The 27,554-nt window shown below is 39.2% G+C and overlaps 1 protein-coding gene across 4 annotated transcripts; it reads right to left on the bottom strand.

Annotated features, from left to right (window-relative positions):
• Window positions 1-632: 632 nt before the first annotated feature.
• cobll1b (cordon-bleu WH2 repeat protein-like 1b) lies at window positions 633-22,059 on the bottom strand. Of its 4 annotated transcripts, XM_085374753.1 has the most exons (14): window positions 22,002-22,059; window positions 21,687-21,767; window positions 9,574-9,762; window positions 7,435-7,639; window positions 7,124-7,349; window positions 6,926-6,970; window positions 6,731-6,825; window positions 6,314-6,550; window positions 6,055-6,184; window positions 4,433-4,643; window positions 4,263-4,348; window positions 2,735-4,134; window positions 1,122-1,265; window positions 634-1,040 (listed from the first exon to the last, which is right to left on the bottom strand). In XM_085374753.1, the coding sequence occupies exons 1-13, from the start codon at window positions 22,040-22,042 to the stop codon at window positions 1,158-1,160; spliced, it is 3,054 nt and encodes a 1,017-aa protein (XP_085230879.1). In that variant the 5' UTR covers window positions 22,043-22,059; the 3' UTR covers window positions 634-1,040; window positions 1,122-1,157. The 4 variants fall into 4 exon arrangements, with proteins under 4 accessions (XP_085230878.1, XP_085230879.1, XP_085230880.1 ...); XM_085374752.1 differs by lacking the exon at window positions 22,002-22,059 and having other exon boundaries at window positions 633-1,040; window positions 4,433-4,640; window positions 21,687-21,873; XM_085374754.1 differs by lacking the exon at window positions 21,687-21,767.
• Window positions 22,060-27,554: the final 5,495 nt, after the last annotated feature.

Raw genomic sequence — 27,554 nt, 5'->3', positions numbered from 1 at the left:
ATTTGTATTACGCTGAACAGGTGTGCCTAACAAAGTGGCCGTTAGGCATATGTTCACATGGATTCTAGTAGTAAAATGCTTTTTTCTTAAATATTTGCTCTGATAGCGCTGGAGAAAATCATTAGCCACATAGTCCAAGGTTTAATTTCTAAAGAAATCGTATTTGTTAATTCTGAAGATCTTCTTCTTTTAAGTAAATAAGTATAATTGCTTTGTCCACAAAGCAACACTTCAAACTTATGGAGCAGGGTGATTCTTTCTGCTTTTCCTGCGCCCTGTACACTAGTATGAAGAGACATAAGTTTAGAAGGGTTACCTTTATACCTCCTTAAATGGGGCTGATAATGCAAGCATTCAAGCAGGTCCCAGTATCCCAGCAAGGAATGAAACTCACTGGACTCACATGTAAGAGAAGCTACAGGTAAAGTACAAGCTGCTTTAAGTCATGAAGTGGGATCCGGTTTTACCTGTTGTGAGCGAGTGACTGTTTTCAGTCGGATCCAATTTCGCTCTGCATCATGTGTGCAGAAATCAAAGCAATGATTATAATAATAAAGGCAACCGGCTTGATAAAAGCTTTATTCATAACACTGCTTGCCAATGACAATAAGTGTACTGTACACATCAGTGTCTTTCTGCATATAGATTAAACAAAACTCTGTAATACTTAAATATAGACAGGTCTGGTCTAAACATCCAGTATTATTTAGATAATACATTTTCTTAATATACCCAATAATATTACAACTCAGGAAATCACTAATAATTTATCGAATTGTTCTTATTTATCATCTCTGAGCACTCGAGTGAAAACAAAATAAAAATAGAATCATTAAAATGTGCAGCCGGGGTTATATCGCTTAATGATGTGAGAAAATAAACCAAAATTTAGCAATTGTTAATTAACAAAATATATGATTTTATGTATGCTGTTGGAAACTACTAAAGAAAAAAAAAAAAGGGGGGGGGGGGGGCTTTCTTCTTCTTTGTCCTGGGATAAAGGGCTCCAGAGAAGTCAAAGCAGGCAGGACAAGTTTCTCCTGAAAGAGAAAAATATGTTTCATTCAAGTGTTGTGGAAACATTCAAGAACTTCTATTGTCAAGTGTTGGTTTCTGCTTACTGTAAATGATATGCAGTCAGAAGAATTAAGGCACTGCTATGGACCGGACTCTCCCGTTTGAACATTGTCACTATTAGATGGCGGTTCACCCTCTTCGCTCTGTAAAGTAGAGCCATTGCTATCCACCTCGCTATGTTCACAGTCCTGTAATGCACAGAAAAGAAACAAACTGCAATCACTGGATTTCACTGCTATTTCAGACAATATAAAAGAGGTAAAAGACTGCAATATCTTTTAAGGTATTTCCTTAAGATGTGGGCTACAAGTGGGATTTGTTGTAGAGAGGGGAAAAGGATCATCCCTACACAGTATAATACAAAAAAAGTCATACCAGCCATTATGTCTTTTAAGTATAGCTATATACATCGTTGAAGAAAGAAAGCACACAACACTGCACCATTAAAATGTGGACTATTTCCTGAGGGTTTGAAATTGTTACATGCTTCACTGAGTTAATTAGAATTAACCTTGATTTTTCATCTACGCACAATAGTCCTTTTTATTTACTGCCTATTGAGAAAAGTTAAAGATTAAAAAGGAATTCACAACTTAACTCTGTTCAGGATGCATAATCTGATTTGTGAATTACCAGCAATATATCCAAACATTTCTATCATGTGGCATGCAAAAAAACAAATAAATGTATTAAATTTATTTACTTTGTTATTTGCCTAATAAATCTTTTTTTTTTTTTCAATTTTAAACTAAACTTGAAAGTTTTTGACAGATTTCTAGGATGTTTTCCTATTTTTATGAAAGGCAGAAAAATAAATTTGTTAGTTACATACTGGTTAGTATTAACTGATTATGTGTGCTTTTAATGTACTGGGAGTGACAAACAAACCAAATTCTATATTTGTTGCTCAGTTATTAGAAAATTGTTGTCTTAGGCCACAGTTACAAATCACACTGATCAAAACTCAGACAGCATGCGGTTATGAAACATGCAGTCTCATCATGTCCACAACATCCCGCACAAATAATTAAGAAACCGTAAAGTGGCTTGAATTGTTTAGTTATTCATTGCCAGTGGATTGCGCCACTCACTCATCCTCGTCTCGCTCACAGCTTCTCTTATCATTTCCTGAAATTAACTATTAACATACAAAATGCTACACCACAACCTTACTGATCTTTAATTTCAACAGGACAAGATAAACATTCAGTCAGGTAAAAACACGCAAATCCCTATGCTTTGCCTTTAAAGGCTTTGGGAATATAGCAGGTAATCTATATTAAAACCAAAATTGAGTTTTAAAAATGGGTCACATGAACTATATAACAGTATTCCATTATTCATCAGAGGTTATAATATTTCTGAGACTCCCCACGGGCCAAAGCGTAACAGCCTTGCACAATACCAAACCAAAAAGCCCAACAGCATTTGGAAAACAATATTGTTATAAGACGAATGTCTTGACACTCTTGTCTACATCTGTAAACCTCTTAATGGAAAACCAAGTGGATGTGTTAACCATCATAAAGGAGGCTATATGTAGTATAAACAAGCTACAAATAATAACTGTAGTCACATAAGTAGATGATAAATTTATTTTACTTTAACTTTTTACTTACATATTTTAATGTCAGTGTGAAGCACTATGAACACTAACCTTGAGTTTAGATAACTGCTTTGACTCTGTGACAGATGAGAGACTTGGAGTTGGAGAGACAGGTGGTAACACGGGTGAGAGAGGTGGCTTTGGCCGATAGGTAACAGAATGACTCCTTTTCACAGCCGAGGACACTGCCTGAGCAAAGCGGGACGGGGTGGCAGGAGAATAAGGCCTGGGTGCTGCAAAGCTTCGAAATTTTTCCAAGCTTAGCCCAGTGCTTGGCTCTCTAGCTGGCAGACTACTTTGCCTTGTCATTCTCATGAGGGGCACATTCCTGTTGACCTGTTTAGGGGTCAGCTGAATATTAGCGGCCCCTGTTGTCTCCTCGTCACACTGCGCAGGAGGAGGAAGAGGAGGGGGTGGTAAGTTTGCTCTTTCTGCACTTCCTTGAACTTCCCTCAGGCCAGAGCTAGAGTTGGCGCCAAGACTCTTCTCTGCTGCTGAAGTTACATAATACCCAGGTGTTTTTTTGTGCTGTGACAAGCGGAAAGAGGCAGGCTTAGGTTTCGTTGCAGGTGGAATTTTCATTTCCTTGACCTCTGCTGGGGACCCAGCTGGAGATGCCCCAACTGAGGATGACACCTTGTCTGTGTTACATAAACTTGTCGGTGATGACAACTGAGTAGATTCAGGTATACCTCCATTAACAGTGTGTTGATTAGTAGCAGTGTTAGGCAGTCCATCTTCCCTGTGTAAAGTAGAATGCAGCTCACTTTTTTCCTTTGAGACTTCCTGTTCCATCTGTCTTGTGCTCTCATCTGAATGAGCAGAACCAGTATTGAGTACCTGTTGTGAGGCTTCAGTAGGCGTCTCCAGTGTCAATGCAACTTCAAAATATCTCAGTTTCTCCTGAGATTTCGGAGGCACAATAGTATACGTCGTCATCCCCACCTTGGGGATGTAGTCCCTTGTAAGTTCGTTGGAAGGCTTAGGCTTTGGCTCAGAGTCTGTGGCATACATAGGTGGCACTTTTGCTGTGACAGGGGCACTTGGTGTTGAATCTTGGCGTAATGAGGTCTCCGAGGTGGGGGGTAATGCTTGCTCAAGCTCAGGAGGTCCCAGATCCTCCGTCAAAGTGGCCATATCTTTTTTCCCGGGTGATTCACAGACGGGGGCAATTGCTGGTGAGGAATCTTCGTCCGCGTGTTCCGGCAGGGGCACGGGGAGCTGTGTGAAATTTGATTGCACTTGAGCATCTTCTCCAGTGGAGCATGATGTGCTGGTGGCCACCGAATTCTCCCTGAGGCTTTCAGCGTTTGCTTGAACAGAGGCCTGTGTCTCCACATCCAGCATTACAGGCGGTGGGAGGCTGCTAGTTGTAGTACTGCATTCGGTTTCAACACTGTGAGTTGCAGACTCCTGACAGATGGAATTTTCAACTTGAAGTGGGACACAATCTGTAGAAAAGGGAGAATTTTTCATGTGAAACAGGCATTTTGACCTTCTTTAAGAGCAGACTTGCTTAATTAAGGCAAAATGTAGAAGAAAAAAAAAAGTAGAAAACAATATTGCAGTGCAAACCCACTAGTATCTGCCAGTTCAGATGAGTCTGCGCCATCAGTTTTCCTCACAGTCTGAGTTACAGAATCATTCACTGTGCTCTGCTGTTGACTGGGAAAATAAAACAAAGAATTAAAGGTATTGCTAATGCAAACATGTCAGACTTGAGTTTCATTACTAGAGTTCATTTCGTACTTGCCATCTGAAGACAGATCAGGGGACTGATCTTCCACTGACATCATGCTCTGTATCTCAACATCTGGGGACGGGGAATGTGGCGAAACATCAGATGACGTGTTGAGGCTGTCGTCTACTCCTTGCATTTTACTAGCAGTTGCAGACATTACAGATGCAGTCATCTCCTCTTGCTCCCTTATTTCTTCCAGTCTGTGAGCAGCATCACCTGCTGGAAAGCATGATAAAATAAAAAGCAAGGTCAGTCAAAGGCCTATTCTAATACAGAAAGGACTCTAGTAGCGTATCCAACATCATATATTTATAAAACAATATTTGGCCAAAGGGATGTGTTGGCTGTAAATTACACACAATTTTTAATACAACTAATGCTATTATAAACTAAATCTGCCACAAGGAAGGTGCCAAGTTTCTAATTTAAATGGTTCTGATAAATAAACTCCACTGAACGATCCTTTACACTTCATTCTCCCTTCTCCAGTTCTTAATTTAGCGCTACGGGAAGCACTCGCACAGGGGCGCTGAGCTAAAGGAATTTCAAGGCCATTTAAACAAAGCTTACTGTTCTCACCCTCTGATCTCAGCAGCCACTGAGCCACACTAAGCTACGGAGCAGACGACCTCTCTCTGTGAAGTTAGCGCTGGGAAAGATCAAGAGCAGCCAGTGGATGAAATGATCAAATGTTTAGAAGGAGAAAGCAGTGACTGTGCATCCTGTAGCTGTGAATTATAACTGGGGGATAAGTGACGAGTGAAGGGATTTTGGATAATAATAAAAAAAGGAGTTCTGAGACTTTTTAACGTCAAAGTAAAAGTAAAGAAAACAAAAAGAATCACAAAACTTACTTTAATAAAAGCACACCACTAGATATCACCAAAATATGGAAGCTAGAAAACAAGCTGTGATCTTCGTTCTGTCTTTAACTGAAGAATATAAGCCAACCTTTTTTTCCCTCAACGTCAAATAACAATATTTTTAGGTTTTGCTTTAAATTGATCTATATACAGGACGGGCGGAGTTTCCCCTCACAGGACAAATACAGCAAAGGTTCACTGTGTCTACACAATCGCAGGAAAGTATTTCTCAACCAAGAGAAAAAATGTTAAAGAATTCAAAACCTGCAGAGATTTGGAAAATAAGAAAAAAGCTTCCTTGTGTATTTTCAAAATATACATGCTTTGATATTTTCAAAAAGGAATTTACAGGTGTTTGAGGACAAAATACTAAATATAGTCAGGAAAACAGGGAGAATAAGCTCAAGAGCAAAAACACTAAACCACAGTAGAAGGGCAGAGATTGTGCAAGCAACACCATACTGGCACAAACTCTTGTTCACAAATGAAAAATAAGACATGCCAAAAGAGCCACTTTTAGTGTGTAATTGTGCATGCTCTGAGCAGTGTATACAGAGGTTCTCGGGATGTAAAATGAAGCACTTTGCAATTAACACCACTAGGAGGCACACAAACCAAATGAACAAAAAACAAGCTTTAGCAAAATTCACTGTTGAGCCCTTCGCACACATGCCAAAATGTCACACATTTAATCCAAATCTACACTACAAAGTCACTTTTATTTATTTTTCATTATCACTCAATGTAATGTAAATAAAAGACCAAACCTTGCACATTTTCATCTGGAAAAACAGGTTCTTGAGCAACTGCACTTGGAGATGCAGGAGGAGGCGGCGCCTTGCGTTTGGTTCTCTTCAGTGAAGACTCTGCTGACGACCCACGACTCAGGCCACACACCTACATAAAAAACATTTTTATTTTAATCAGCGCTCAAAAATAAAAGACGTCGCCTTTTATCTTGTCAGTTTCGAATTTTGTCAGAGGTTTGCTCAGATATCAGACACACCATGTTAACAGTGGCCTCACCTGATCGCCGTGCAGTCGAACATTCGGTTCAGAGTAGAGCCTCTGGCGAGTCCTAGGGTCAGAGGTGCAGCTCTGAGATACGAGGATCGGAGGCTGGGGTGCACGCCTCTTCTTTGGCGCATCAGTCGAGATTGTCGGAGAGCCGAGCGGAGACGAGTTGGAGCTGGGCAAAGCCATACTGAGTGGTCGAGGCTTGCTCACGAGAACAGGAGAAGCTGGGGCACTGGCTGTCGTTGGCTTTAAAGAACAAACATCCAATCAGAACATGATAAGAAACCTGTTTCCAAACAACACAGTGAACATTAACTAATAGCAAACCAAAGTAAACAAACCTCCCTCTAAAGATTTCAATGTACTTTGTGATACAGCAACATCCCAATTAGTAAAATTAAGATACTTTTTCTAAGTCACATTTACCTGGTCAGATTTTTTCTTGCTTTTTCTGAACACGCCAAAGAGGCCTTTATTTTCCTTTTCTTTTTGAGTTTTATCTTTGCCCGGTGTGACTGTTCCTGAGAAACAAAGAACAACCCCCAAAAAACATGCTGTTATAAAAACAGAGAGACATGTGATGACTCTGTTGGTGGCGATCGTGTGGTGAAACTGAAATACCTGCATAACTCGGTGAGTCTGGACACACAGGCGTAGCAGGTTGTGCTGTCGAGTCAAAAAAGCATGAGGTTTAGTGCAGAACGTGAAACACACAACAATGACACACAACAAGCAAGCTGGAGAGGTAGAGCAAGAAACACATGGGATAGCCAATATGCAAAACCAGTGAGTTTGGCCTTTTACTATAGTAGCACTCACCTTGTGTGTCTCTTGCATAAACCTCCCGTATTGCATAATCATTAAGAGAATTGGACAAGTTTAAAGGGGTCCTTGATTGGACATCTTTCAACAGGATTGTTGTCTCTACGTCAAATTCGCATTTCTCACAGATTGCTGGTAATAGTTCAGCAAGGGGGACTCGAGGATTTACTCGCAATATAGTTTTCTGGGTCTTTTTGTAGTTTATCACCATCCGAACAGTTGCCTGGAGAACACAGAAGGAGACAGGTTGATAATCTGTTGTGGTGTTTACTGTGTGTGAGACTATAACGTTCAATGTATTCATGTACCTCGGGCATCTGAGGACCTGTCTTCTTATTTTTATCCTCCCCTTTAGGTTTAAGTATGATCTTCTCTGCATCTAAAGTTCCTATGAGAGCACTGGGTTTGAGCTTGATGTTGTTCTTGTTGGAAGTAATCAGCTCTAAAGTGTGACTTGAGGGGTTCAAGCGATACTTTGCACAGAGTGTCACCAGAAGATCCATTAGGGGTTCGCTGAAAGATACACAGAAATAAATATGTATGATTAGTTCAACATAAGGAAAAGGAGACATATCATAAAGAAGCAAATGAAAGTTCATTTGAAAAAATGTGACATAAAGTCTCAAAAAAAAGTAATGAAAACTATTTTTAAATCAATTTTTTTTCACTGTAAGTCCTTTAAATTGCTTTAAAAAAAAAATATCAGAAAAAACATTTAAATCCCTTATTGAAAAGGTTACTAAAATTTGAAGATGATCATCTAATAATCTGTTTACCACGGCAGATTCAAATCATCCATGTAAAAAAATAAACAAACAAACAACAAAACTTATGTCACGCAGTGACAGAACTGATTAAAAAGCTGCAAGAAACAGTGCAATGGAGAAATACAGGGATTTAAGTCAGCAACAGCCATGCAACATTGTAGCTTTACTGACACTGTCAATATTGTCACAATGTAACAATGTACCTTGAAAATAACCTCTGTTGTGTAGCAACTCTAAAGAGGCTTAGACACAGGAAAAAAAGGTCAATTTAATCTGATCACACTGGATTAGTTTCGGTCATTTCTCAACACACAGTGCGAAGTGCAAAAGATAACTCTGAAAGAATATTTATAAACTGTGTGCATTGTGAGAAAGATAGTGATAGCTTAAGTAAACGCTTGACTAAAAGTTTGACACACATGTGATTACAATCATGCAAGTCAGACTTAAGAGTCTGAATTTAGGTGTATTTAAATGCTGCATGGTGCTATTCAATACCAACTCATCCAGGACCACAAAACTACGCTTTTGAGGGAAAAAATATTACATTAAAGCAAAAAATTAATGAGGAAACACTGCATCTTAATTTAACTGGACAAAACCGGATCCTTTATATTTACATGAAGATTGTGTTTCTTTCTCGCAACCAAACTTTCAGTCACAGAGCTCACTTTTTAAAATAGTCAATGACGATTTGAATTTCCAATTTTTAGGAAAGGGTTAACACTCACTGAAGGATGTAAAAACCTTAAAAATATCATCATTTAATAATTTTACAAAATAGCCTTTTTTTGGTAAGTGGATTTGTATATTGCTTTTCTACTCTGACTGAGTACTTTTGTAATGTAGTACTTCTATTAACCGATTCAAAACATACAAAAAAACCACATTGTACAGTGTAATATTTTATGTCACATTTAACCATCACACACACACACACACACACACACACACACACACACACACACAGCTATTTAAGGGTCAGTCTCTTGCACAAGGACACTTTATAAACTGAAGGTGCCTGGGATCAAACCACCAGCCTTCAGTTTAGAAAACTTCACATACTTCCTGAGCTACAGCCTCACCAGAGAGTGCATTTCACTCTCTGTAATATGTATTCCTTTGATTTCTATTTGGTAGGCATTTGCACTCTTTTGACTTCATGGGTTTGGATCTCAAGGCAATACCTATTGAGTCAGTTTTTTATTGGGTTCTAGAAATTTGCAAGTTACAGCTTGCAATGCTGCCGTTTGTTTCTAATTAGATGATGTCATCTTGTTCCATGTATCTGCACAAAATCTCATCTCATTTTATTAGCTCAGCACGCATACGGCACATCATTTCGCAATTTTAATTGAATCTTTTTTACGAATTTCTCACATAATTGCCTACAGGCATTAGTAAACCTATGCAAAAAAACAACACTCCAGTATATTGAGTTAATCCAGACTGATGTCTGAATAAAAATAAAGAGACACAAACATGCCGTCTAAAACCACAACCTGCAGCTATCCCACCTGTTTGACTCATAGACTTCATGCACTGACTTAGTTTACATCAGTGTCACGATTTAGTGCTTAATGTTTTGAGTATTAACACACACCACGTGGAAGAAAATAACAAAAATCATCCTTTACACGCACACTAAGTATATACAGATATAGATAAAGTGATCTGTACCTTCCATGAACTATGGCCGTTGTTTCCACTCCACCAGGCAGAACCACGGTCAGAGAGAGTTCTTTATCAATAAGGTTCTCCTTCTGGTCCATCTTTAAATAAGGGTTTCCTGGGTACCGCTGGGAGAAACCTGGGGACTCCAGCCTCTTTAATCCAGGCGGGGATGGTGCTTTGCTTTTGGTCGACACCCTGAAGTTGGACAAGAAACAGTAAATTATTTTCAGGATGGCTTCATTATTCATAAAAAGTCTGGCTTCTGCTCTGACAAAGCCAGACAAATGAACATTTTAGAGTTTACTGGGGTTGCTTTCCCTACTTGTGTGTGCATTATAAGAAATGTCATTAAATGGTTTCTGGGACTTCAGACAATATTCTGATTGAAAATCAAAATGCACTAGACAGAATGAAAGAAATCTTTCTTCCTCAGGTTTTCACTAAGCAATGAGGGTAATACATGAAAGAGATCAAGTTCACTTTGCAAACAAGTCACAAGACAACCAAGTGAACAGATTTACTCATTGAGCCTGAAGAAATGGCTCTGAATGGACAGACATGTGAGAGACTGATAAAAAGATCCAAGCTACAGAGCTCAATTTCAGTCACAGAAACCGTGCAAGGGAAAATGTAGTTTTATAGTGAAGTGCTGTTCCGTGTGTACAAGACTGTGCATTAGTGTACAGCACTTGGTACAGTTAGAAAATTTCTCTCCAATGTGTGCAAATATGACAAACACAATTTGAGTGTTTGTCAAGGCTCAACATTCCTGAAAACTATGTAAATAAAGTGTGGTAGAGAGCAGTAGCAGTTATCTGAGCTTTACAGGCTGATCTGGCTGCCACACATGCACACACCCACACACACCTTTTATTCAAAGACTTTCTGTCAGCTGGCCATCTGTTAGACATATTTAAAACATCTGTGACAAGTAGAATTTCAAATAATGACACCGTTTCCACAAAGCTTTTGACTATAAATTAAAATGTTTTGATTTGTCATTATAAGGTTTAAAGATTAACTGTTACACATTTTGTTTTGTATTGCCTTTTGTCTGAAGAGAAAAACAAAAAACAAACAGCGGATGCTGTCATAAGAAAGTCGAATAAACGGCACATCTAATCAGTGAGTCAGTCAAGATTCGCTAACTTTAGAAACTTCCAGGTGTCATTTTTTTTATTCAGTTGGCGTAAGCGTAGATTAACACAAAGTTCTGCAGACCAAGCGCTGTGAATTACAGCCTGCAAAGTCTTACGTGGGGGCACGTCTTATTCAAACAAAGGAATCCAAGCAATGCAAGGTCACTTGCTCCACTCAGCCGAGTCTACCAAAGGACTATTAGTATCGCTCTGGGGGTGGATGTCCTTAAACACTATGACATTTATATACACCACAAACACACACATTTATTTAAAAAAAAAAAAAAAAAAAAAAAAAGAATACAAGAGTAATGATACTCTTCAGACACTATAAATCATAAAGTAACATATAGGACTTTACTTATACTAAGTTGTATATTATGAAGTGCAGAATCTTTAGAATGAAATTTTAAAAAGAATACATTGAAAATGAAACATGCTAGTAAACAGCGCTGCAAACATATGCTACATGACTATGATTATGAGCCTACTGTTCTAAGACTGGGAAGCTGGAAAAATGCATCTGCAGCCAGGGGCTAAGAAAACTAATTTTTAATATAGTAGATACCAAGACCTCCAGGACTGATGACTGAAAATATTCAAAGTTTACAGAATCCTGCGTATGCCTGCTATGTAGTGTTGCTCAAATTCTCCAGTTATCAAAATTGCCACAATGCACTGTAAAAAGGAAATCAGAAAGTGATGGTTACTGACAACATGGCTGATAGGATTTGCTTGCCTTCAAGCCTTCCAGGCAGGAAGATTCCTTTTCTTTTATATTATTCTTGGTTTTCAGCTGCAGTTGTGTTAGGTTTAGGAAAAGATCATGATTTGGGTTGAAACACACCCTTTAAACAATGTTTATCACCCCCCAGAGAGCCTGCCTGGCATGAAAGCCTTCAAGGCAAACTTCTCCCATGTGCAAAAACCCTACCATCACAGTGAGTGCTTTTGAAAACTGACAACACATTGCATGCTTTACTAGTGAATACTGCGCAGCATTTACAGCATTATTGTTTAATAGTTCCAAAAGCATACACTTGACAGGATGTATTACCTTTAAAACTGAAAGGAACAAATAAATTCTGAGTGAACAAAACAAGAAGGTCAACTGCAAACCTCACTCAAACCAACATCCATAATGTAATCCATTAGTTTGTGTGCAAAGTCCTTTTCTGACCTCTTGGAATTGCTAACCAGTTTCAAACTTGTAATTGACATCAAATACATTATTAAAATATAACCTTGAGATAATGCCAATCAAAGTCGTTATTTAGTCTTAGCATTGCTGTCAATGTACAGCGTGTATTATGAGGGGAAAAAAAAAAAAAAGCTCCCTTGTGCATCATCACTAAACAGCTATTTTATGTCCTGTTAGATATCTCCACCACCGCTTTGCCTCTTAAATCTTCAGCTGATTCAGTTACTGTAACAGTTTGTACCTATATCAGACTCATTAAAACTTTGTCCATTAGAAAGTTGTGCACATATAGACTTTACATTAAGGCCAAACTTGTACTTAAGAGAATAACATAACAGTAAATCCTCTCAAATATAGTTTTAGAGCAGGGGTGGGCAACTCCAGGCCTCGAGGGCCGGTGTACTACAGGTTTTAGATGTGTCCTTGAACCAATACAGCTGATTTAAATGGCTAAATGACCTCCTCAACATTTCCTGAAGTTCTTCAGAGGACTGGTAATGAACTAATCATGTGATTCAGGTGTGCTGACCAAGCGTGATATCTAAAACCTGCAGGACACCGGCCCTCGAGGACTGGAGTTGCCCACCAGTGTTTTAGAGTCTTGAAATAAACATGTGATCTGCACTTCAACCAGACTTGAATACCATCGTCTAACTTGCTTTCACAATACACATCTGAAAATGTTAACATCTAAGTAGGCGAAGGGCCTTTTTAACAACACAGTGAAAGAGTTTGGCGATGTTGTGACATGAAGTTCTCTTGCTGTCCTGACTTTGCCTGTATTTCCACAACACACATTTAACTGCACTGAATTACATTGATGTCATAATGTTCACCAAATAAAATCTGGAAAAACCTGTTCCAGTGACTATGCAGCCTTTTAAAATCCATAGACCAGAGCACAGAAAGAAATCTTAAGTAAGAACCAAATTAGATTTACTTTTTTACACTTTTAGACCTCTTCTACTTTGAGAAAAGAAAAAGAAGGGTTTACTAAATTAAGTGTTTGACCTTTGACCAAAATTCCTATTAGAAAACAACAATGCATCAGTCTTATATTAGAATGAGTCAATTAAAAGCTACAATGTCTTCAAATGTTTTAATCACTGACTGTTTGGATTTTAACCAGACAAATCAATACAGTTCAAAGTTCAGAGGTGTAGTCTGCTGATTTCAAAGCTTTGTGTCGACACCATTTTTCTAAACACGCTTATCCTCCCCATCTTTGTGTGTTTGGTCACATTAGAATTGTGATTTTGTTGTGAGTAAATCTCCGATAATTGTACAAATTTGCCACGCACACCAGTTCCTCTGCATGTTTCTAAACTGACAGGTACATGCGTCGCAGTGGAGGCAAACTGTCGCTTCTGCAGCACCTGGAGCAAAAGCATTTGTCACACTCCTTTTGCATGAATATTGCCATCTTTACTTTGGGTTTTGCAGGACAAAGAGCAGTAATGAACAGTGTTAGATGAAAAATAATAAGCAGGCTACAAAGATGGTCCCGGATCACCACGTATAACTCAGGAAATCCCTACAAATGACAATAGAAATTCTAGACAGACATTCACGCTGTTCTCTGCTCTGTGTACAAAGTGCTGATTCCATTAGTTGGGGTTACTCATTTGGCAAAACATTTGGAGGATAATCTAAACCTTTTTTAGATACCCTGTAAATGAACCCAATAGCAAGATAACTAGTTTTACTCATATGCTTTGTTCAGTGGAAAAAATGCATCATGTGATATTTGACTGAATGCACCAAACAGAAGCAATTAATAAACCCCTATGGAAAAATACACAACAGCTTTGCATCGGTTCCAGAGTCAGCTCGGTTTATACAGCTGTGTCATCAGTGATCTTTATCATCACATATTAGGTAGGTGACAAACCCAAGACACACAAGCTGGTTGGTTTGTGCCATCCCAGCCTGTGTTGATGAGTGGCTGAATGAGACGGAGACATGTTGAAGCTTGACTGTGCTGTTTCATTTACAGGTTTCTCTGGGAGGTCCAGCACTCAAAAACAAGCCCATTTAGCATCTGAGAACAAGCCTAATGGACATGATCACAGACTACCAGGAAATAATAGAAACCTGTTGCTGCTGTGCCATGTCTTCTACTTTATCATAAGATAGTCTTGTAAACTTTAACAGCAAAAGCAAATGAACTGGAACATTCACTATGATGCCTTGCCTTCTTTCTCGATATAATGGCAACAAATTTGCAAACTGGAATGTGTGCAACATTAAAACAGATAAAGACAGACACGTGGCAAATTAAAATAAATAACAACACAAACTATCTTAATGAGGTGTAGGCCACCATCTGCCACTAATAACACAAACTAATTCTTCCTTGGCTTTGACTCTGAGTTTCTTGATCTCCACTGACAGGATATTCTGTCATTTGGTGTTGTGATGACGGTGTTGGTGAAGAAGAAGTTGAAAATCTCCCTATTGTTCAACTAGGTTTTTATCTGGGGATTTGGAGAGTCATAGCACATGATTCACTCATTCATACTCATCAAATTATTCAGTGCCTGCCCGAGGGATGGACACGCACTCATCTTAGAAGAAATCACTCCCATTTGGCAGTCTTTCAATTATAATACAAAAAGGTAATCACTCAAAACTCCTTTTTTACTGACTTACAGTACAATACAGTCTTCAAGCATGATAAAGTCATCAAAACCCCTCAAAGGTTTCCAGTTCTATATGTCAATAACAGACATAAAAAGTTACAGTTAGAGGTCTTTTCGCCATGTTTCACACAAGATATCTGGTGCTAGATCACAGGAAAGATGCATAAATTTATATCTCCTTGATCAGATTTGGGAAAACAATAAAGAGAGATGTAGGCATAGAATAAAATCTTAATTAAATCTGTCATGCAAGTGCTTCTACAAATTGTTCTGCATGTCATATATGGAAAATATTTTTTAAAAGACAGACATCAGATAAGAAAGATCGTGTATATAGACACTTAGCTGTGCTTTACAATAAACAGCCAAACATGAAAAACATAATCTGACCATCAGCAGGAGCAAACCAAAGGATACCCAGATTCCCCACATAACATACATGCTAGGCCACACTTTTACCAGGAAAAAAAAAATGTAATTGCATATGTATATTTGTTTTCTACTAAAGTCAGTTAAATGGAAGAAGGATCAAATAGGACTAACTCTGAAGAAACTAAACCAAGAATAATCTAAAACACAAACACAAAAACATATAATGATAATGAAAATAATAATAAAAGACTACTGTGCTGTACTAGCAGCTGCTGGGTAGCTGGATGGCCCCTTAGGGAATGATGGGTTCATGCACGAGGAAGCAAACAGATTCTCTTTTTTTTTTTTTCTTCTTTTTCATAGAAGCCCTTTGGTCACACTATCAGACAACACCCTGATTATTTTAAGAAGCAAGAGCAACAATTCAATGCTCCAATGACCAAAACACCCCAGATCTCAACCAGCAGTAGCTTACTAGCAGTCAAAAGTACAGGCTCAAACATGCCACAATGCAGGAAGTCCCACACACCCTCAACTTCAAGTCAGAACACACATACTGCTAATAGTCTGAATGCAAAAACAGTGAGTACACAAAAGCCTTTCAGGGTCCTCTCCAACGCCCTAAGAACACTTAAGTAGCAGCAGTGTTACGGTGTACAGATAATCACACAGACGGAGCAATGAGAAGCAGAAATTAGAAGAGCAGGTGAGAGACCTGCTTTTCCTCTCAGTGTGCCAGCAGTTCATTCCAGGCTCTTACCTCTTCACCTAAAGTTGTTCCCGCTCAAATAACTTCCATTCTGCTGTGTGTCTCCCATGAGTAGTCAGACAGACTAAAATCTAACAGTATAGCTTTAAAGGGCCCACCTTAAAGCCACGCCCAAAGCTGTGACATCAGAAATCTGCCTCCTGTACCCAAATCCTATCAGCCCTCTTGCTGTGCCTCTGAGAGTTTTAGCACTCTCCCAGTGGCCATGAGCAGAAAGGTAAGCAGCTTTGCCTCCCTGGGCAGAATCCGTGGGCGGAGCCAATGGACAGTCTACTGGCACACGCTGCAGCATGTGTGCTCACAGTGCACTTGGTAAATATGCTGAATTGTCATGTGTTTTAATCATGAATGATCTACTCATGATGGCAATGATGCAATTATGGCAGTAAACAAACGAGAGAAGTCAAAGGGATTGCATGCTAATTTATTTTATCTTCTCACTGGGGCTTAAACCCATCCTGGAAATTTTCCTGCTCACTAACTTCCTCAGGTGGTGCTGCTGTGTTTACTTTTCATTAAGACATTGCCAACTCTTCAAAACCACACCTTACTTCTGCAGAACTGACTCACTCCCAAACCATGTTAGACGAGTTGACAGTTACGCAAAACAATAATGATAGTGCTACTTGATAATCAAAGGTATGAAAATAACATGTACTTTGTAACAGCATGTAGTTCCTCTTCATAAAACCGAGAAGCCCGGGATTTGGATTGCGTTGAAGCATTAAGTTCTGAAGTTTCACCTAATTTTCCTCACTTCAAGAAGAAAACTCTGAACACACACTAAGTATACAACACTAGAACTAACAATATTCTAAAATAAATAGAGATTTCCTGTGTTAATTTGCTCCAAACACTGTGACCGACTTGAAACTCTTTATTTTTAATTTTTTTTGCTTTATTTAGGAAACTGTACACTGTCTGGTACGGAATACATTTGATTTTCTATTGTGAAATGAGTGCTTATTGCCAGTGCTTTATCAGCAGGTCTACACTTTCACTTTAGAATGTGCAATCCACTCTACAAACACCACCACCAAATACCATCGAATGATAAGGAGGATAAAAGATGAATGGAGATGTTGGTATGTAGCAGACTGGAAGGACAGAGTTAGGGAGTTAGCAAAAAGATTAGTTGCTGCATCTGAGAATCTCAATCTAATTACATCATCAATCCATCAATACTCCTACACTTACATAACCCATATACAGTCACACAAGTGATTCTCTTTAAACCCTAACCTATTATGACAAACTTGTCCCATTTTCAAGATTTCCCACCCTCATTTCTGCCTTCTTTACTCTATGTTTTGTCTCCCAGTCACTCAAGGACAGCCTAATAGATGTTGGGGCTCCCCCACAGTCAAGCTGTCTGTTGACTGCCACTAAAATATTTCATTACTAGAGAAGGCAAACACAGTGGGCCACCTCTGCAGATGGCGGCTAGGTGACCTAGCCACCACATTCAGTGTCCTCGCCGTGAAGGAAAAATCCCTCCTTAGTGGGGTGGCAGCTCCCCCATGCTGGATTTTCAGCCAATTTGTTAAAGACGGTCTGATTTATTCCTGCGCACTGCAATCCTAATATAGCCAACCCCCATCTGTTACCTGCAATTTGTGACTTTGAGCTTCACCTTCCTGCACCACCCCATTTTTCAGCCCACATTAAACAGAATCCCTTATCTTCATCCGCTTCATCTCCCCTATTCCCCCTTCACAGAGAAATCATGACAACTGCATTCACCCATTCAAAAGACCACACCTACACTTACCTCCTTGCTCAAAATATATTTTTATCACTTGTATAACAATTTTTTTATCGCAAAAAAAGTTATAGAGGCGCATAGCTGGAGAGACGGCGGTTCCCGAAGAAAGACAAAACACAGGGCCAGAGCCGCAGCTGGTAATTTGGTAAGAGGTCACTCACTGTAAACACAAGCTTTTTAAGGAGGGTCTGGAAAGGCCATTACTTCCCAAGCAACGTGGGATGGAAAGAAATTAGGAGGAAAAAGAGCACATGGACCCTATGAGAACTCGCCACCTCCTATGTGTATCGTTTATTACTGCAAGCAAAACAAAAACTTGTTCCCACAGCGCTTTTTTATATCACCTGATCTAACTCAAATTCTCCAGTGTCATTAACATAAATTTGCAAACTTCTAAAAATATCTAAAGACCGATCTTGTGACATTATTAGCATTTTGCTGTAGTGTATAATATCCGCTTGTCACAATCTGCCTTAGGCAGTTTGCATGTTCACCCTGTGCCTAATGCTACTGCAGAGCCAGAGTAAGCTTGCGGGTCAGTTAGATAATGACATCTGGGTCCATTCAGTGCGATTTCTCGACATAATTCCAGCGGTGAACTGGACCTGCTATGGTACATTACCCTCACTTTATCACTAAGCAGCTCAAATATTTTCACACCAAACATTGCACCATAACAAAGCCACGGCTATGTAAAGAAAAATATGTGTGCCAACCATAAAAGAAAGAACGCAGAGCTTTTTTTTCAGGCTGTCTGTGTTTAAATGAATATATTTCAATTTAATAAATCTGTCAGAAAGGTGAACATGAAAGAAGTCGACTGGGCTGCCAGGAATTCTTTTCAAGATACACATAATAGCCCCACTCTGGAAACTGCACAGAAAAGATAAGGCCCAGTAATTATTACTTCAGTCTCTGTAGATTTCACTAAACACAGATTTATTATTTTTGTTTTTTAAAGGGACACTTTAAATAAAGTTACTTAGCGAGAGAGCAAATATCCCCCTCGAGTCATAATTTCAGCTATCACACGGTGTCCTCTTTTCTGAAACAATGCAGCGTTGTTTTCAGTGGGGGGATCTTTCAAAAGCACGGCATGCATTTGATTTTTTGCTGATCACATGAACTGAGACTCTTTACAGCATGGAGTAATACACTATGTCTAACTGCAGTTTTTACAAAACCATGCCACAAAAAGCACCACAGCTGGAACAGCCACACTGCCTGGATCCACACTCCAAAGTATTTCAACTTCCTGCTCAGTTTCAGTGTGAATGCCCTCGCTGAAACTGCTTACGTGCCTGTTTGTGTCACCCTGCGGTTCATTAAGTTGCTACACTGTATGTTAGCAGATGATAAGGCTCACAAGAATATCAATTCATTAGCAGTCTGACAACTAGTAAAATTCAACATAGGAACTGTGTAGTGCTTCAACGCGCATATGCATGACAAACATACTGTATGCACAGTGATAGTGCCCTCTAGAGAAATATATCATGGTGTACAACTTCATATTACACCTGCCTTTTATTGTCCTGATGCCAGTTTAAGCTTGTCACTGGGAGAATGTCTTGTTAAACAGATCTGCAGTAAACTTAACTCACGCCTGTTGTGATTTGCTGGCCTTTTTCTATATCTCATCTAAACAACACAAACACTGATAATGAAGGTCATGCAAATGAAGGGAAATTGTTCTTTGTGACATAAAATGTCTGAATGTTGTTGGAGATATGTAAAAGTTTCTATTGAGGCCACACAAAGGCCTGATTCATGCGAGGTCACCCTGAATGTTACACAGGCTGAGAGTGGGAGGCATCCAACTGTTATGCCCTGGAAAAGTGCATAACAGAAACAAAGAGGGGCTACATGCAGGCAAGATCTGTGCACTAAACTCACTTAAACAGGTTGGTGTGAACCTCAGCGTTTTAAAACTAGAAAAATATTTGGGGGTTTTTTTTTTTTAAAGAGAAGAAGAAAAAATTTGAACTAATATTCTTGTCTGTTTATTAAGAAGTTTTGCTGGTATTTACGGTCAGTGCGTTGGATTCAGTCTGGTAACAAAGACGAGCCATTCTTCCCCATTTTCTGGATGATAGCCATTTTGACTGGTTTAGCCTCTTCAGTCTGAAAGCATCCATGAGATAAAACACCCAGTATTCAAACACACACTAACTCATTACCCGTAACAGCTTGTCGTTTTCTCATTTTCCTCTTGCTTCATTGCATCTAGTGGGTGGACATCTTTAAATCACACCCTTTGCCTTGCCGTTTGAGCACACAGAATCTGAGTGGGACTTCTGATGGCACCATGCTGTAGGCCAAATTATAGATTTTTATAAAAGACGACAGACTTGTTGTCTCTAGGTATAATTTCAACAAAGAAAGGGGAAAGACTCTAGCCTATTTGAGGCCCTGTGTTTTCTGTACCTTTACTTTGGTCACTGTGTTTCAAATTCCACATGCCTGCATTCTTCAAGGGTCTCAGTTTGATCTGTCAGTCTTGTCATAGTTTTCATCTGTAACTCGTGTGAGCAGCTGTGCCCTATGACTGCCTGCACGTCAGGGAAACAGCTGTGGCGATTCCCAATACCTTAACTAATTCCACATTTTACCCCCGAGGGAAGCCAGCCATGTGAGATCATGGTTTAAGGTGTGTCCAATTAGTGGGGCCAGCTCCAAGCAGTCCACTGCTGGAGTAGGTAGGAATTAAAAAGCCTTCTTACTGGACATAATAGTGATGATTACAGTTAGAAATGGTTTTCAAAACTGTGTTACTGAAATGCTAAAAGAAGACACTAAGAACTGAAGGAGGAAAGAAACACTACCTATTGTCAAAATAACATATGTGTATGTGCTAGCAACATCTCTGCTTGAAAACAAATGACACATAGGTTTTGAGGTCAGTGCAGTCACACATAAATCTTCATGTATGACTGCGTTTCAAAAAGCAAGAAGCAGTGGGTTAAGTCACCCCAATTCTAATAAGCCAGAAATAAGACAGGGAACACATGTCTTCATCTACACCCCAGCAGCTTATGGAGGAGTGTGGTTTACTTTTCCAAATAATACTCAAACCACAGAGAGATTTAGGTAGTCTGCTACTCCCCGTTGCCAGGGAGTGTGGCTGTGCTCTCAGATGACACAATACTTATGAAATATGAATAAAAGTCAGACTGAAAGAGCTGTGTTTTTTTTTGCTTTTTTTCAGTGAACTATAATGTGCCGGAATGCTATTTTAACAAATGAGGAAATCACAGTATGCAGGGCAGGACTGGAAACTTTGTATAGCTATCGTGGAAGACTGAATTGGAAACTGTCATATGCTCAAATTCTCCATCTCACCTCTAATTTCAATCTGAAAATCTCGGCAGATCGCCTCTGAATGCCAAAAGAGTGAGGAGCGGCTATAAAAAAAGCTCTGGAAACTCACTCTACCCTTTTAATGATTCCAACCACTGGAATACAAGCAGCTGACATCATCTCCAAGGCTATGAACCAAAAGCTGATGGGAAATTCCATCCTGTCATATATGCACAGCATTTTTTAACTGCAATTCAAACGTAACAAATCAGTGTTTGCATTACAGAATATCAGTTTCAACCCCAACACACACACACAGGAAAAAAAAAAAAAAAAAAAATGCCACCAGGCTCATCACAGAGACAGAGGGGGCAGAATGTTTTGCCTGCAAAATAGTTCCCATGACCTCTGCATATGGTCAAGGCAATTTCTCAGTAAAACTCAGAGAGCAGGAAATGAAGAGAGTTCAAAGGTTGAAACATCTACAACAACTGACTCTGCTAAGATGTACTGAGTGATAGGAATGTTAGCTGAAAGTTTCTTATGCAGATGCATTAATTTACTGGTTGTTAAAAAACAGCTGGCCATGAGCAGCCAGTTGTTGTCAGAACCCCATTTGCTAGCGTTAGGTGGAAGGGTATCACTGTGATATTATATTTCTCCACAATGGGAAAACTGATACACAATTCCATGTCATTATTTCAGTCTTTCCTACTTCTGTTTTCTTTATTCATTATTTTTATTATTATTATTAGTTTTTTTTGCAGATCAGCACCACGGAGATTGTTCAGTTAAAAAAAACAAAAAAACAATAAAACATGATTAATGGGCATAACACTTCTGCTGGAACACGTTAGATCCTAATGATTTCTGTGTTGGCTGACAGATAAAAGTTATTACAGCTGGCAATCCAAATGACTGCTCTACATACCTCAAATCAGAGCTCCGTGGATGAGACTGGGATCCATGATCATCCATTACTAAATTCATTGGTTTGACAAACTCTCCCGGACTAGTCAAACACAAACAAAAAGCACAATTCATTTTTAGTGGGAGCAAGCATACTAAACGTTGTACCAGTTTGTCAAACCTGCTGCTTTCAAGTGATGCAATCGGGCAAATACTGAAATATGGGCGAATCCCACATGAGGTCATCAAATTATCATTCGCATCCAGTCGTTTTCCTCCTTTCTTTGTATACAGAAAATGGCATTATGATTTAAACTGATTACTAATCACGCCTTACCATGAATGCAGCTGGTTTTCTAAGCAGCTTCCAACTTCCATCGGTGTTCCAAAAAAAAAAAAAAAGTTAACCTTAGTTGTGGAGTCCTACTGTCTCGATAAGAGATCCATGACCCCGTTTTGCAGTGCGGTCGTTCATTTTTCTGCGGACCATCCTAGAGTAGTTTATCCTCCTCCGTCCCTCCCTATGAACCACATGCAGTCATATATGTGTGTCTATTGACACACTGCACAACTCTGCCAACTTTTCTGTGTACATGACGCTGCATCGCAACACTGAAGCGCAAAAACGGGGCGTTTCTCTCATTTGCTCCCTAGTACTAATGTGGCTTTCAGAATATAACGGCAGCGCATTCAACTTACAACTTGGCATGAACACGTGAAAAAACAACCCAGCACGACCATCCCGTAATAAAATCCACAAGCGTAGCCCGTCAAAAGACTCAAGAAGCCTAGTTGTTTTTTTACTTCCTTTTAATAAACGCTTTATTTGTCTGCAGCGACATCATGAGGGTAAATGTGGAAGCCAACAATCCCCCATCCATGCATATAATAAAGTTAAAAGTTCCAGTCTGTTAAGTCTTAAAAATAAATAAATACATAAACACTGTAAAGCGTATCTTGGAAAATATATGGCGTGTTCAGTTTCTGAAAGATCTTGACTGCAAATAACATTAAATCACACCTGAAAAATAAATGAGAGTATTGTATTTAAATCTATGCATTTTCCAGGGCTCCTAAAAACAAACAAACAAAACAAAACAATATTTCATAGACGTTGCTTGTCTTCCTTTCTCCAGTCTTCCTGGAGCATTTGGGTGCAAAGTGTCTAAAACCTTTAGAATATCACTCCCCAGCATATGTAATCATTTAAATATTATTTTTTTCTGACTGATGAAGCATGGAGCTTCATCTGGAGCTTCATCAGTAGAAGCTCCATGCACACAAACTCAACAAAAAACATTACACATAATGCAAATGTCCATCAAGAATCAAGAATCCAGGATTCTTGATATACACTTAGAAAAGAGATCACAGGGCACTGCATCCATTAAACACACGAATAACAAACAACAGCACTAAAAAAGCCCATGTTGTTAGGAATGAAAGCAACAAGAGAAATAACAAAATAGAAAAAGATATACCACGCATTAATTATTTATGTCTTACTGATCGACCTACTTGATACCCACAGTAATTCCCACCATGATAATTTCTAGCATCTCTGTCCTTATTAGCTACTTGAGAAGATTCCCGTAACCACTTCAGTACAGTACTCCCTCCGGCACGCTGGGGCAGACACAGTCTCTTTCTCTCTCTCAGGATTTTCCAACAGGAATCTGTGCCAGAAGAAGCGTGAAGCATCATAATCGGACAGAAAGGCTTATTTTAAATCATTTTTAAAAGAAAAAGAAAAAAGTTCTGCTTTTTCAAGTAATTTTCGAAGTGAAGTCTGCACCTGTTGAGGATGGAAAACTAATGGTGAGTTGAAATCACAGTGACTTTTTGTCCAAAAAAAACAAACAAAAAAAACAACTTTCCAAGCGGTCTCCTGTAGTTAGACTCATAGAAGAACTCACCTGCTTCTTCAGATATTAGTGGGGCTGGCTCAGTGTCAGGAGTGCATGGGGAGATGAGAGTGGGACAGCTAAGCCTGAGCCAGTCTGTTTGGCCTGACAGCAGGTCAAGTGATTTATTTTACAGCTGTACAAAGGGTCTGCTTGCACCAATTACATCATGGCTAAAATAAAACAAACACATTATTTTTGTTAGAAATGAAGTAAGTTTCTTTTTGCTCTCTCTCCTTTTGCTGTCTTCCTAAAAGTCTTTCTCCTTCTGTAGTTTAAACCAAAAGATTACATAATCTGTCTGTACAGTAAACATTCCTTATATCAGCTTTTATGACAGTAACAGCTTTGGAAGGCCTGGGGGATGGAGGGGAGATGCTGAGAAGTCAGTGTTACATTTAAGAGACCCTTTCTTGGTATTTTAATCTAAATTTATTGTTCATATGTGCACATGATTTTTCAACCTTGGCAGTGCAGCAGTCTTCATAGCTACATACACATTATCGATATCAGTTTTTATGACAGTAAACGCATCGGAAGCTCTGTATAGAAAAACACGATGGGCAACAACTAGAGTGCAGATTGTGGTTCACAATATATTACAAAAGCAAATGGGCATGGCAGCATTTACTCATTTCATCTTAGATGACTTCCTGTTTGCCTCACTGTTCATGCCATTATTAGATTGTTGTCAGTTAGAGATGGGAGTGTCCTATTTGGTCTTATCCACACTGTATTGCAGTCTGGCAGTTTTTTCGTGAAAGCATTTAACATTTAAGCTGGAAGAATATATTATTTGAATGTAATGAAATTATATGAATCACTAACCTCATTGTAGTCATCTCCAGGTGTGCAGTATAATAGGTGAGGGTTGACCAAAACTAAATATTTAGAAGTTAAATTCTCATTCTGTGTGACAGTTTGTACAGTGTGAACTCTCATCCCCCAAACCACTGCCCTGTTGCACAAATATTTGCATATTTTATTTCTTTGCTTTGATGCATTGTTTAGCAAATGTGTTAAACGATGTAAACGTGAGCCAACAGATCTGCAAAACAAACATCTTTAGGGGAAGTGTCTGAATCAGGGGCGTAATTTCCAGGGAGGTTATGATCTCCCCAATAAAATTATGAATTATCTTGTATAAATAGGCTGTTAATTTTCTTTACTCATTTCAGTTATTACCAGCAAAATAGTTGCATGTTTAAGCATCTGGGAATTTACCCAGATTTATTTAGACAGAGATTTTGACCCCCTGCCCCCCCAAATGTTCAGCACAAAGTTACGCCGATGGTTTGAAAAGTTTAACCCACACAGCCCCCAATTTTAAACCAAATCACTGATAACAAATCGATATTAGCAATATAGGACTAATACTTTATCCTACAAGTTTAGTATGTAGCCCAACTAAATAAAAATTTTAAGAAAAAGAGTAGATATTCTTCAAACATGCACTATGAAAAAAACCCGAATCAATATCTTAACTGGGGCAGCACGGTGGTTAGCACTGTTGCCGCACAGCAAGAAGGTGCTGAGTCAAGTTAGGTCTCCCCTGCATAATTGGTTTTCCCTGTGTCAGTTGCACGTACCGGGCTGTTGAAATCATGGACAAAGAGTATCCCACATTCTTGATTTTTAGTTCACAAACACTTGTTGTAATGACTAACTACTCCTGACATTTTCCTGACAATAGACTGAATGCAAAAACATTGGATAAACCTATTTTTCTGAATAGAAATTTATAATAAACTCTGAGTCAAATGGGTAATATTACATTCACAATACTTTCATTTTAATTTTCACTTAATGTCATTCATAATATATTTTAAAGATGTCTACAATATTTGTAATATAGAAGATATAAAATGATTCCATGAAAAGTACAATACCTTACAGTGTATACAAGTATGACTAGGTCATTGAATCAGTGTCTGTTGTGAGTCTCAAGTAAGTTGCCTGCAATGATATTTAAGGTCCAGCAGGTGTCAGTATGGAGCAAAACTGTGTCGACACAGTTTGGGGAATGTGCTGAAACGCTTCACGAGGCCTCATCTACCCATCACTAGGAAACAGTTGTCAAGGTCCACCCTACTATATGCCACATTATGATAAACGCAAGAGTCCTACTTACCACTCTCTAAAGGGCTAAACTGAGAAGCTTTCCTGAAGAGATCTACAGTGCTTAGCTTCCTAATGCTCTCAGCCACCTTAGATGCCTCCTTCTGGTAGTGAAGCGCAGCTGTTTCTTATAAGCCCGCTAATTGTCAACTGGGAAGGTGTGGATGTTAGTGGTGCATTCCTGGACATCAGGTGAGATCCTACCCCAGAATCTACTTCACTACAAATTCATTTCATGTAAACAATAACGTGGCGCACAGCTTGACGTGAAAGGCACATACCTTTGACATTGCCTGACACACACACACACATAAATGCAAAAAAGGAGTTTTGAAAAAATCTCCGTTTTCGGTGATTCGAAACGCCATTTAGGTGTGGACGAAACAGCTGCGTTTTCAAAAATACCCGTGTAGGTGTGGACGTAGTGTAAAAGAGTTAGTCGTTTATTTTCTTACTACCTGTCATTTATTGCAGATTACTTGTATTAGCTTAATTGTTTACTAAATGTTTGAGGTGTGAAATAAACCACTATGGAGAAAAATATGGATGTGTGTGGTTGGAGGATGTGTGTGTGCGTGCGTGCGCGCGGGGGGTGGGCTCGATCATTTTTCTTGTAAAACAAAGGGGGGCCTAGCAAAAAAAGTTTGGGAACCTCTGGGTTAATTGGTTAATCCAAATTGCCCATAGGTGTGAATGGTTGTATGTCCCTGTGTGTTGGCCCTGCGACAGACTGGCGACCTGTCCAGAGTGTACCCTGCCTCTCGCCCTATGACAGCTGGGATAGGCTCCAGCATCCCCCGCGACCGTGAAAAGGATAAGCGGAAGTGAATGGATGGAATATCTGAACTGTCACGTCTATTTTATTTACAGCCCATAGCCTATGGAATCATGGAAACCTTGAAACGAAACTGAAAAAAAATATTGTAACTGAAATAAATGTATTGAAAAATCTTGTATCGAAACCAAAAAAAATTGATAGTGAAAAACAATTAATTGAAACTGTTTTCGCTTACAATTTTTTTTTCGGTTTCAATCCATTTTTCAGTGTCACTCTGCTGGCACTGTTTTGGCGTCCGGGTGCGCGCTGGGGGGGTTTCCGGCCCGCATGTATTTGCATACATTATAGAGGCCACTAGTGCTGACCAAGCTGCCATCTTTCTCTCTTCCCGTCTTTCAATGCCTGCTTCAATTTCAGCTTGACCCTCCAAACCGCAAGTAAGTAATAATTTTTTTGTCATCTTTCCTTGCTGTCCCACTGGACTGGACATTAGTTTAGTTTTTTTTTAGCTAGGTATGGTGAAGTTGTGGTAAAATGCTGGTATTAGCCTATTCATCGTAGCAAGCTACCCTGAAGCTAATATTTGCTAAATTTAGGGACACCCGTGTCTCTTTAGGAGTTGGAGGCCGGTGTTGAATGGCCCAAGATCTCATCAACAGGCAGTGTTGGATGCACGTATTTAAAATACAAAATATGAGTAAATGTATCCGTTACAGTTACTGTTCAATAGGTGATATTGAGAATACAGTTAGTTTGTTGAAATAAATGGATTACATGGCGGTATTTTCCTGTTTCATATGTTAGGCTATGGTCTCTCTATTTTTGGTAATTCCACGCTGGTGGAAACCCAAACAAAACTCGCAATAAGAGCCTCTAAAAATTATTATACACAATGATTTAATATGAAGGCAATAGCAGAGTGTTACAGGCATCGCCCTAAACAATGTAGCCTCATGGGCAGTGTAGTCCGTGCTGCAGGGAGAATGGACTGCCATACCCGTTATGTGTCTGTGAGCGAGGGAGGGAGAAAAAGGAAAAGTACGAGCTGTTACGGAGCAGAAACGGGAGCTGGAAGCATGTAAATATAATA

The sequence above is a fragment of the Diplotaxodon limnothrissa genome, linkage group LG16 (assembly GCF_057381915.1).
Source record: "Diplotaxodon limnothrissa isolate DT_005_m linkage group LG16, D_limnothrissa_male_GT1.1, whole genome shotgun sequence".
Lineage (NCBI taxonomy): Eukaryota > Metazoa > Chordata > Actinopteri > Cichliformes > Cichlidae > Diplotaxodon > Diplotaxodon limnothrissa.
This window is presented reverse-complemented; position numbering and strand designations above follow the sequence as displayed.